General features: G+C 42.2%; 1 protein-coding gene across 1 annotated transcript in view; it reads right to left on the bottom strand.

Moving 5' to 3' along the window:
* Window positions 1-12,677, bottom strand: part of LOC306930652 (uncharacterized protein) — a 118,416-nt gene that overhangs the window by 52,192 nt on the left and 53,547 nt on the right. Inside the window, exons 9-16 of the mRNA XM_079511725.1 lie at window positions 11,682-11,735; window positions 10,501-10,554; window positions 7,833-7,913; window positions 4,328-4,372; window positions 2,837-2,914; window positions 1,624-1,659; window positions 1,243-1,296; window positions 905-958 (exon numbers count right to left, since the gene is read on the bottom strand). Coding sequence (XP_079367851.1) covers window positions 905-958; window positions 1,243-1,296; window positions 1,624-1,659; window positions 2,837-2,914; window positions 4,328-4,372; window positions 7,833-7,913; window positions 10,501-10,554; window positions 11,682-11,735 — 456 coding nt within the window. The remainder of the gene's footprint in view (window positions 1-904; window positions 959-1,242; window positions 1,297-1,623; window positions 1,660-2,836; window positions 2,915-4,327; window positions 4,373-7,832; window positions 7,914-10,500; window positions 10,555-11,681; window positions 11,736-12,677) is intronic.

Genomic DNA, 12,677 nt, shown 5'->3' with positions numbered 1-12,677 from the left:
GACTGTTATCATGTTATGTAGTTGAAAGAAGCTCAGTGGTGTTGACAGCAGTGGTGGAAAAAGCACTCGCAAATCTTACCTAAGTAAAATTATCAATACTGCAATATAGAACTAAGTAGGCCTACTTGAGTAAAAGTACAAAAGTATAGGCACCGAAATGTACTTAAAGTACTAAAAGTAAAAGTACTCATTATGCAGAATGTGCCATTTCAAGTTTGAAATGGCACATTCAAATGAAAATAGCTTGTAGATTGGCTATTTTCAAAATAATAATACAAATCTACAAAGTAACTAGTAACTAAAGTGTTCAAATAAGAGTTTATCTGAAATGTAGTGGAGTAAAAGTTCAGCAAATTGGAAATACTCGAGTAAAGTACAAATAGCTCAAAACTGTACAGTACAGTACTTAAGTAAATGTATTTAGTTACTTTCCACCACTGGTTCACAGCACCACAGATATATAGAACTGGAAAAGCTCACAGTCAGTGTTGATTTCGTCAACTGACACCATGACGAAAAACTTTCTTCGTCTACCTTTTTTCACTGACGAAAATCAAAAGAAAAACTAAGCTATGATCACTAAAACTGAGACTGACCATTTCATCAACAAATAAACTAAAAGACAAGTCATTTTATGCTTGGTTGCGCTCTGAAAATAGCAGATCTACAAGCTCAGTTGAGAGCTGCAATGTTCAGCATGCAACCATGTGTAAAATCAGGCATCACGACGCCATCACGGCGGGGCAAATACAAATATCCTTCGACAAAATCAACTGTAGAATTAGTCGACTAAAACTAGAATCAAACTAAAACATTTCAGATGACTGAAATACTACTAAATGGAGTTTTATTCAAAAGGCTATGAATAAAACTATATCAAATTCAACGGGGTCACAGTACTTACTGGTTCACCTGGAGGTCCAGGAAGTCCTGGAGAACCGCTTCTACCTGGAGGGCCCTTCAGGAGGAGACGCAACGGTTAATCAAACTATAGTTGATTTAATGGATTCATCAGGGTTCCCACACATTTTTACCAATCAATTTCCAAAACTTTTCCAAAACCTTTCCAGAATATTTAACCCGATTTCCCGGCCTACTGTATATAACAATACAATCATTCAGCGCAACGATGAGTCTCTTAGTCCTATTTGCAATGCACAGAGACAGGCAGTGTAGCAACAATAAACCACAGAATATAGAATGCTGAAACAGGGCAGATTATAGGCGGATTATAGCACTCACCTCTCTTCCTGAAGGTCCAACAGGGCCAGATAAACCTAGGGTTCCGCGAGGGCCCTGAAAACATGAACACATTATCGCCATGATCAGATCAGATCCAGAGTTGGAAGGTGCTGGTAGGCAAGAATACGTTTGGGTTAGTTTTAATTGTACTACTTTTATTGCATCATTATTTTGTATTTTTATTTAGATTATAGTGATTATAAAGCTGATGTAATTAATGTTTTTGTTGAAATGTTTATCTCTGGCGGTCCCCAGGAACACTAGCACAATTTTGTCAAGGCAAAAGCCAATGGGGATCCTAATAAAACAATAGACACCGAATGAACTGCCTTTTTTTGTGAATCAGCAGATTCAGACATATAGGTTTTCCACCCCACATACCTCAATTCCAGGCTTTCCTGCAGATCCCATGAGACCCTAAGGAAACATCACACAACATTGTTAAAACCATTGTTTCCTTCAGCACCCCGGATCCAATAAAGTAGTGTTAAGACACCTTCTGCTCTATTGATTCTCTGTATTTTACAACGCCTGTATTTCAAACGGCAACGCAGGGCGACACTCAACACCTTTTGAGCCTCTCGATCCGGCAGGAAACCTCAAAAGATTCATACAAATGTCAAAGTATGGTAGAGCAGTGTTTCCCAAACTATGGACTCGGGACCCATTTTTGGGTCATGCAACCATTTTTATGGGTTGTGAATAGTTTGTTTCCTATATTTAAAATTAACAAAAAACTGAAGAAAAATAAATAATAATAATAATAATAATAATAATAATAATAATAATGATAATAAGGGTAATAATAATAATAATAATAATATCCAAAACGTTTAAGAAATAGTGAAAATAGCGTAAACAGCTTGTAGATCGGCCATTTATTATTTTGGAAATGCAATTAGCCCTTCGCTAAATCCCACCTCAAAAAGCGATTGTCCAATGCCAATCTTTCGACACCTCATAGCTGTCAGTGTTATTTTGCATGGCTGTGTTGTTGAACACATACAGTACACAGCTTAACGTCGAGAAAGTTACATGACTGACCCACCCAGGTGATGGCAATAATACTAATGACCGTAGTCTTACCTTGCAACATGGTCGTTAAAAGTTGATTTCTCATCATTTCCTCACATTTCTAGTTCATTGAAATAATGTCATGCACATTTGTCCAGTGCATAGCCTACTGCAGGCCTGGTTGACTAGATTTAGAAGACATTTTGAAGGTTTTGCTAACGAAATGATCGATTATTAATCCCGTCATTGAACATGCATCTCAATGGGGGAGAAGGACAGCTTGTCTTGTCTCCTCGCTGCTAACGAGCCTATTGGACAAGGACGGGTTAGGGAGGGACTTAGCGAAGGCTAATTGAGTTGGGTCTGCCATGTTTGAAAAGGTTTTATTACTTAAAGTTGAAATTAATCAGACAGCCCCTTGAGATCATGCAGCATCTCAGTTATAAATTCATAACGTAATTTTGTTTGTAAGTTTGTAAGTCCCAGGAGACACCAAAATGATCCTTTGGGTGTTGAGCTGAAACGGTTTGGGAAGGGCGTGTGGTAAAATGAAGGGTGGTCCGTACGGTGTTGTACTCACTGGGGGGCCGACGATGCTGTCCCCTGGTTCCCCCTTCTCACCATGGTCTCCTGGCAGCCCCGGGACCCCTCTCTCCCCCTGACACCATGACAAGAGACACAACAGGAGTTTTAATGATACACCAGAATTAATTCAACCATTTGCATAGAGCTACTAGTACAGCAATGGTTCCCGAGGGGGGGGTCCCCAAATTATTTTGGGGGGGTCCCCAGATGGTTTGCTTAACGTGCAACCTTGATTTCTCACTCAACCGTAAACAAACCAACATACGGTAGCCTGGCTGTACCGTAACTAAGTGTATAAAAGGTATCTTATCTCTTAAGGCCTTTTTAATACCAAATTGGCCAAATATTACATAACAAAGGGCAAACATTGTGAAAATAGCCAATCTACAAGCTCACAACGCCTCACAGTGAGGCGTTGTGAGCATGTAGTTTGGCTATTTACACAATATTTATCTGTGGAACTAAATGTAATGCTATACAATTCCAAGTGCTTGTCAGGGTGGCGGGTCCCCAGTTCAAATGTGAATATTTGGGGGGGGTCGCGACCTGAAAGGTTTGGGAACCCTTGTATACAAATACAAATTTCCTTGTCCTCACAAGATAAATATTAGTTTTGAGAGAGAGAGAGAGAGAGAGAGAGAGAGAGAGAGAGAGAGAGAGAGAGAGAGAGAGAGAGAGATAGAGAGAGATAGAGAGAGAGAGGGAGAGAGAGAGAGAGAGAGAGAGGGAGAGAGAGTAGAGAACGTGCATAGAATGCACAGAGTCTTTGCAGTAAAAATACGTTTTCAGATTGTGCCTCAGCCAAGTGAAGTTTGCAATTTGATTGCTCCAAAGCAAAGATAATGGCAAACCTTTGGTGAAGAACTGAGCTGTTTCATTGACATTGCACACACGCTGTCACAATATCATCATTTCTCTCTCTGCTGGACTCCCACTGGGCTGAAGAAGTACCGTAGCTGTACAGCCAATAGCAAACTATGCCTGAACTCAGTTTCAACTCAACTTCATCTAACTTTACAATGTTATTACCGTAGTAGCTCACTAACGACATTTTGAACTTGTGCCCGTCAATTCTGAGTAATGCGTTTATTCAAATGTGACATGGCATTACTCAGGGTGGCCCCACTGCATCAATTAACATATTTGAAATTAATGACATTTGTCTATTAGTTCTCCTGGCACTTTTGACCCTATTTTCTACTGGGCTGTGCGGCAGTGTCGCGCTTAGAATATATCGCCCATGTACAAGATCACAACGCGACGCGCTGCAAGCTTGTAGATCGGCCATTTTCGGGCCCGCAACACCGGCACTGCTCAGCAGAGTATAAAACAAGCCCTCCAACGGACGTGAAGAAAGTTCTGCAGAGGATCCACACTCCCACCCGCATTACCATTCCGCTCGTACAACTTTAGAATATGCAATTTTTGTGGCAGACTTTTTGGTTGGTTTGCATTGGCTCATTTCCATCACTGTAGGGGATCCTACCTTAGGCCCACGCGATCCTCTGGGGACAGACAGCCCCCCGTCGGCCTGCGAAAAAAACAGCGGGAAGAAATCATCATCACAATGCGGCATAATGCGGCCCCATACATCAGCTATTCACTTTGAGACTGTTCCACCGCTGCAGGAATTTAACCCATGTAGGCCTGACGTCGAAATAAAAAAAACGTTTGCTCTGAAAGAATATATATTCAAAGATTTGTGCTGCATTTTTACGATTTTTCAAAAATAGCAGACCTACAAGCTCATAGCGCGCCACTCGGTGGCGCGCTATGAGCTTGTAGATCTGCTATTTTTCAATAGCTAAAGTATAACATAATGCTTAGTTAAAACACCAAAAGGGGTTCCCGCCCAGAATGGGTTAAATTGGAATATATTGAATGTGTCTGAAGTACAGTCCACTGTGCGGTCTGAATATACCGCATTGCAAACACCGTATGAGCCCCCTGTTCAATACTTTCCATGTAGAAAGACAAGAACAATAATGCTATGCCACACAAAAAAAGCCCCCTGATTGGGATCGAGGGGGATACTTGTAAGCATTATTTACCGCTCACTTCCAGGACGTGGACATTGATTTCTGCGGTCAGCATGTATTAGTGTTACAAGTCCTATACATTGCACAATGTAAATTAGCCTCTGGGAAGTCAGATTCGACCTACGGCAGCGTTTTTTGAAGTTTGGTAAATAAATAAACAAAGGATGTACTCTCGTCCTCTCCCTACAGAAAGAAAATACAACACGGGTTAGAGAAAATGCAGTCGTCATTTTCACGATGTGATGATCACCTGTCCACGCGTGTGTCTTTGAGATGAATTCAGACAATAGACAATAGACAATAATAATAGACAATGTGTCAGGATCGCTCCTTTGAAAGCTGAGTAAATTGGTTCTCTGATGACATGAAGCCTGAAACCTTTGCAGGTATTTTGGAATAGAAGGAGACTGCTGGTAAATAATGGACATAGATAAACAGATGGTGGATTCATTAAAGATGCCCGAAGACAGGGAAGACATTTGGCGCTCCCTGCATGGACTCCAAATCCAGAACCACTGGTTCTTGTACGTGTTGTTTTGCTCTATGTCCCAAATAGGTGTTTCCAATTAAGGAGATACAGTAGGTGTATAACTTCTTCCCTTTTTTAGATTTAAATTCAAATATCCCTTTGTAATGCATTTCCTTTGCTTAATGTTTTATGTAAAGTGCATTGAATTGCCTTGTTGTTGAAATGTGCTATACAAATTGAACTTGCCCTGCCTTGCCTTAAATGGCATTCTTCAGACTTTCTTAAGACTACAAAGCACCCGACTATAGGAGATTGTTGGATGTAAAAACTATAGGTCACAGTTACAGACGTTCGCTTATGGGAGAGAGCGTGGATTTGTTTTCATTCTAACAACTCTGTCTAACTATGTACCCACTACCCAGAGTGCCTATACTGGCTTATCTGAAATACACACCCACACACTGACACACACAACACACGAATGCACACACGAATGCACGAACGCACGCACGCACGCACGCACGCACGCACGCACGCACGCACGCACATTCAGACAGCACGCACGCGGGCGCAGGCTGCCCTTCTGTCCCCATCTAACTCTCATTCTCACCGAGCAGAAGCACATTAAAAAGGTTTAAACATTCTGCCTGAATGCGACCTTTCCCTTGTTACTCCGCACTGAACTGAGCACATTATCCACAGCACAATGATGAGTAGGTCCGCTGTCACGCTTAATGTGCAGTTTAGCGCCTCCAAATACAAACAAACACGACTGTCCGACGCCAGGGTAATGTACTTATTTGTGATTGAAAGGTGGAAGTGTGGCTGTGTCGAACCAAGACCGAGTAGGCCGTGGGTGCACATAGACCGAGTAGGCCGTGGGTGCACATAGACCGAGTAGGCCGTGGGTGCACATAGGCTGTGGCGTTGTATCCGGAATAAATGAAACACTTCTATAGCGTCGCCGTCAGGGCGGAAACCTTGTATGTCAAAAACTTTTCTGGAAATGTGGAAAAAGAACACTGGTTTCAATGGATCCAATGTAGTTATTTAGTCACACGTTCTTGTTGATCCACTTTTTCAGTTAAATACTTCGGTTAAACCCACAGAATTTGTTGCATTTTCACTTTCAGAATGTTTCTTCGGAATTGAAAATAGCAGATCTACAAGCTCACAATGGTGTTGTTTGAGTAGAGGGCATTCATTTACCGAAAAAGTTATAATAAATAAAATAGAAAGGAAATATGGCCATACAAGGTTTCTGCGGGACAGCGTCGGTATGCAACGCATGCTCCATAAAAGAGAGTGCCTCGACAGCCATGAGACCCAAAATGGGAACAGATAGGTGATTATACCCAGGCTGAGGTTATATCCAATGGTGGCTGAGTTAATGGTATTGCATCTCCATAATGTCATGGCAGAGAGGCAGCTGGCGGGAGGTGGTCCCGTTCAGCGCTGTCTGCTGCCGTCCCAGCTGTTTACACCTGATCTATGCTCCGCCTGTCCACGCCGAATTTACTGCGTGATGTATGTGTGTGTGTGTGTGTGTGTGTGTGTGTGTGTGTGTGTGTGTGTGTGTGTGTGTGTGTGTGTGTGTGTGTGTGCAGCAGACATGTCCAAAGTCCGCCCCGGGAGCGAATCATAACACGAGGACAGATTTTATACAGCCCCCCCAGCCTCCTTCTCGCTATGTATTATGTATGGCCCGCTGGTAATAGTCATGTGAAATTCATACACCATGGTTGCAGAGTGTTTTGAAATTAACCCGGGCAGATAGGTTAATTCTCTGTAGAAGTTGTAAGGGTTCTTATCTTGTTTGTTCCTTGTGAGAAAGGCTATTTTCATTTTATTGTATAATTGTTTTTTATTTATTGTTTTCAATTATTAGTTTTGCCAATACTTTTACTCAAGCACATTTTGAATTCCGGACTTTTACTTGTAACAGAGTATTTCTATATTGATAGATAGATGATAGATTGATTGATACTTTTACTTAAGTAAAAACATGTGAGTACTTTCTCCACCACTGCGTGTGACTGCAGATGTAGTCGGCCCGAATGAATTTTTAATATTTTCAAAAATGTCCCTCTTTGAAAAACCACGTTTGGCCACCGCCTGGTCACAGCATGTGTGTTCCTATCAAAACAGTAAAGCCTATGATGTCTTGACCAGTACTTGTTTGGACATAGTGATCTGTGTAGCCCGGAGCTTTGGGGCAGAAGCTAACAAGGTCAGAAAATGAATATACCTTGTAGATTGTTTCTTGTATGTATGTTTTTATGCTTTGTCTCGCAGTGTAATGTTGCTTCACTGCCTGCCTGTTTAGTTTTTATGTTTTGTGTGGAGACTGCGGCTGAAAATCCAAAGCATCTTTGCAAAATCTGGTGAATTTACATTGCATTTATTTGTAATGACCATTAATATGCTTTGTCCCGTTGAAATAAACAAATACAGTATAAAGTAAGATATGCTTCTGTACCCACCAGATGTCCAGGTACAGTCTCTCCAGGCTCGCCTTTAAGTCCAGGTAGGCCCGGGGGTCCAGTCACACCCCCAGAATCGCCCTGTAGACATACAGACAGGCAGGCAGACAGACAGACAAGACAGTTGGACTGACAGAAAAGCTGTGGCCTGGAGGCTACATAGATCATGGGCATCTCTCTCTGACAGAATGCCAGATTATTATAGGTGAAATTTCCCCAGCAGACCTGGGAATATTGTGTTGTGCACACACACAAACACACAGAGGCTAGTGGAGAAGAAGAAAATCACGTTTGCATATCAGTAGGTTGGAAGGAGATGGCTTGTCCAATCACAGCTCACATGAGCTGGTGATATGCCCAGCACCGGTGCATGTATTCGTTTGTAGTTTGTTAAACGTGGCAGATCTGTCAGATCTGTCTTTTAAGTCTTTTGGTACAAGTCCAAGTCGAGTCCAACTCTCTTGAGTCCAAGTCCAAGAGTTGAGTCCAAGTCTCAAGTCTCTAGCTCTGCCCAGCCTCCTAATTGAATATCAAGCCGGTTTGGCAGTGCATGCCCAGCCATGAGTGCCCAAGGTTACTTCGAACAAACACTACTGAAAGACAAAAACGTGATTCTTTTTAAAGTCGCATATTTCTTTGGATAAACAATTGCTACAGTCGTCAAATCTAATCAGGTCTCAAGTGAAGTTCAGTCTTAAAGCATTCCAGTCAGCCCCAAGTCCTGATTCCCATTATTCGAGTCAAAGTGTCCAGCTTGTCAGCCTTACTTCCTCTGTCTCACCTTACCTCTCGTCTTCTAGCGTAAGTTACATCTTTTTGGCACTTACGAAATTGGAACATTTAATAATCTCAAATTACTTTCACCAAATGAACTTTCTCACTACAGACGCAGAAGTCCAACTTTCGAGCGCCTCTTCCATGTAATATATATGTATATACTTGCTCGTCCTTTGATCATAAATAAATTATTTCTCATTCTGACAATGACTCTCTACCGTAGAGGCGGACGGAACCTTCTCTTTGATCAGAACCAATGTGAGTAATGATAACAGAGATTTTATTTTTTATTTTTTATTATTTTTTATTATTTTTTAGACGGATGAGGGATGATGGTGTACTTTTAAGTGTATTTCTCTACCCTGGAGCAGCGGGGAACTCTGGTGGGTGGGGCATCTTGATTAATAATCCCTATATTATGACAGGTGCCAGCACCCTATCAAACAAGCAACTCCACTTACAGTAACACTTCTTCCACTGGCACAGATTGTGCTGGAAGTCCTGCCTGCTAAAACTAATTTATATAAATAACAGAGTAGTCAAGAGACATCAACCACAGAGAGGTAAAGTTACAGCGTTATTGAAAATAGCACGCTGGGTTACTAATCTGAATATCTTCACGACCTGTAATAAAACACACGCTGGGGTTAGTAATCTGAATATGTTCACAACCTGTCATAAAACAGCATAGCTGTCGGGCAGAAACGCCGTATCACCATAACGTCAAATCAACGTTTTTATAATTTATTTCTCGTAAATGAATGTCCTGTTTCAAGAGTGTGGGGCAAAGGAGGCAAAAGTAGACCAATCTAGTAGCCTGTGTGAGTTCTGGTCTAGAGGGGCGAGGGCGGGCGCCGGCGAGTACAAGGCGGTGGATCCTATTAGTTCAGCGATCTGAGCGCCCATATCCATCAATTAGATATGATGGATGTCATATCCAGGTTTCCGCCAGACAGCGACAATGTTTTTCCTTTTTTTCCTGCCTCTGAGGTAAGAACTTCATTTTGAAGTCTACAGCAGTGGTTCTCAACCTGTTTAGGCCGTGACCCCCCAACATAATCATATTTGAACTGGGGACCACCCAAAATAATCATATTTGAACTGGGGACCACCCAAAATAATCATATTTGAACTGGGGATCACCCAAAATAATCATATTTGAACTGGGGACCCCCCAAAATAATCATATTTGAACTGGGGACCCCCCAAAATAATCATATTTGAGCTGAGGACCACCCAAAATAATCATATTTGAACTGGGGACCCCCCAAAATAATCATATTTGAACTGGGGACCCCCCAAAATAATCACATTTGAACTGGGGACCCCCCAAAATAATCATATTTGAACTGAGGACCACCCAAAATAATCATATTTGAACTGGGGACCCCCCAAAATAATCATATTTGAACTGGGGACCCCCAAAATAATCATATTTGAACTGGGGACCACCCAAAATAATCATATTTGAATAGGGGACTACCCAAAATAATCATAATTGAACTGGGGACCCCCCACCCTGACAAGCACTTGGAATATAAGATGTGATCGAGGCATTACGTTTTCTTTGGCTCGGACCCACATATAAATATTGTGAAAATAGCAACAAGCTCATAACGCAAGGCGTTTTGAGCTTGTAGATCAGCCATTTATTTTCAGAGATTATTTGACAATTTGGCCAATGTTTGACCAGTTTCTATAGTATAGTTTGTTGACTACTTTTGAAGCAGTAACCTTTTCTTTTCTTTCTTTAGGTATTACAAGGGTCTTAAAAGTCCTTAAATTGCCACTTCACTGTCACCTGGGGACCCCCTACAAGATCATGTGCGGGGGGGGGGTCCCGTCTCCCCACCTACAGGTTGAGGACCACTGGTCTACATACAGCACTAACCTTCTCTCCTTTCGGGCCGTCTCTCCCAGACGCCGCTGGTTCGGCCGGTGAGCCCTGGAGATAGAGTGGAGGGAAAAGAGAGACATCTATATCACCAGAAGCACCTTCATCCTCCTCTTCTCAGCACACATTTAATCTCCTCCTCCTCCTTCTCCTCTTCCTTCTGGCAGCTTCAGCCGCCTGTTCTGTTCCAACATCATTCCCCCAAGCCAGGATTTATGAAACGCTCCTATTTTTCCCTCCCTTGCTTTTTGAATAACCCATTCAGACCGGAGCCGTCAATGGCCCATTCAACACAATATTGGGCAGTATTATGCGTGTCTTAAGTACCAGGTCTTATTACTTAACTTAATACCTGGAGGCGTGGTCAATGCTGTTTGGCCACTCAGAATAGCCAAATGGCATTGATCACACCTCCAGGTCGTAAGTTAAGTAATAAGACCTGGTACTTAAGACACGCATAATACTGCCCATTAAAATGCCTTCTTTTTCTCAAAGCAGATTTACAAGCTCACATCATGGCTTGTACGCCAGCTTGTACATCTGCACATTTTTGGGAATCTAAAATATACCACGGATGCTTTCCCGGTGTCAGCGGGATAAAGACAGATGCTCATTACTGCAGCAGGTGCCGAGAACAGACTGGGTTCCTCTGCCTCTGTTCCCTCACATAAAGGGATCACATTTGCCTCTTTCCACTAATTAATTCGTAAATTTGATTACCGGTCGTCTGTCGAAAATTTTGGGCGGATTTTTGGACGTTTTCCTAACCTTGATAGAGTACAGTCAGTACAGTACCTGTATGTACACCACGGCTGTGACAGTTAATCAAACAAATCAATGTAATCGATTAGGCTATATTAAGTCAAACGAATTCCCCCCAAATAATTACACATGCACCACACAAAAAAAATAACGCTTAGGGCGGTTAATCGATATGTTGATATCAAAACAACAAATATTTATATTTTTTAACTATTTGACTATCAGATTAATTGAAAGTCAATGGAATAAATCACTAAGAAACGTGTGGATAGTTGCCGTCGTAATGTATTAAGGTCTTCCCTCTTTGTATCTGGCAGACGGCGTTGGGAGGAAAACAGCAACCAACCAGATCAAGCAAGGAGTGGATGCAAGGTTTGACAAGCAGCTGAAAGCTAAGGTTGTGTCTGTATTCTTACCGGTTCTCCAGGGTGCCCTGGGAGCCCAATGGTGCCAGGTGGTCCTTCTTTCCCCTGGAAAGTGAAGAAAAAGAAAGAAGAGATCCAATACTTGGGTTTTATTTATCCCATTAAGACCTCAGGCCCATTCTAATGCTTTCTAAACCAGTAGTTCTCATACTGTACATTCAAGATTTTTCAAAAGATTTTCAACTAGAAAAAGTGCCCTCGGGGCACAGGTCTCCACCAGGCCAGGTCAGGTTGTGGCCTCCTGGTGGCGCTATAATAGGCCAATGTGAAAAGGGTGCCATTTGTTCTTACGCCTTTGATGGCAATTGGATGGTTTGAGGCATTTTGTTCCAAAAATGTGTTTTGCAAAAATCCACCTGTTGGTGGCGCTATAACAGGCCAATGTGAAAAGGGTGGGATATATTCCTCAGCCTAGTAGGTGTGTGAAAGATTTCACGTAATTTGCACGCCGCGTTCAAGATTTTAGGCTTTTTGTTCAAAACGGGCCAATCCTGCAAACTTTGAAAGCCAATGTTAGCCAATTTGGATGGAATATGAAATATCGGACAGATCCGTCTTGAGCACATGACTATAGAGATACTGTGTAATGATTTGCGGGATTTTTGGACAAAATCTGGAGGAGTAATATAAGAAAAATTGTTTTACAAAAGTCGGCCTCCTGGTGGCGCTATAACAAGCTTTTCTGGAAAGGTTCAATGTTGGCATCTAGGGAGTGTGTGTGCAAAGTTTGGCAATGACCGGGTTAACGGTGCCGGAGATTAGTTGGTAACGGACGGACGGACACACGGACGGACACACGGACGAACACACACACGGACGGACGGAGTGCAAAACATACTCTCTCCCCATGCCTTCGGCCTGGTAGATTAAAGACGTGATGAAACGGAAGCGGTGGGCATTTTATTTTGAAGTTTCAGCCTCAAACGCTAGGACCTCAGTTTCTGAACCAATCAAAGCATCACATCCCTCCAGGCTATGGGACGTTAA

Source organism: Electrona antarctica (assembly GCF_951216825.1).
Source record: "Electrona antarctica genome assembly, chromosome: 10".
In the NCBI taxonomy this organism is placed as follows: Eukaryota; Metazoa; Chordata; class Actinopteri; order Myctophiformes; family Myctophidae; genus Electrona; species Electrona antarctica.
The sequence above is the reverse complement of the archived record's forward strand: the minus strand, read 5'-3'. Positions and strand labels throughout refer to the sequence as shown.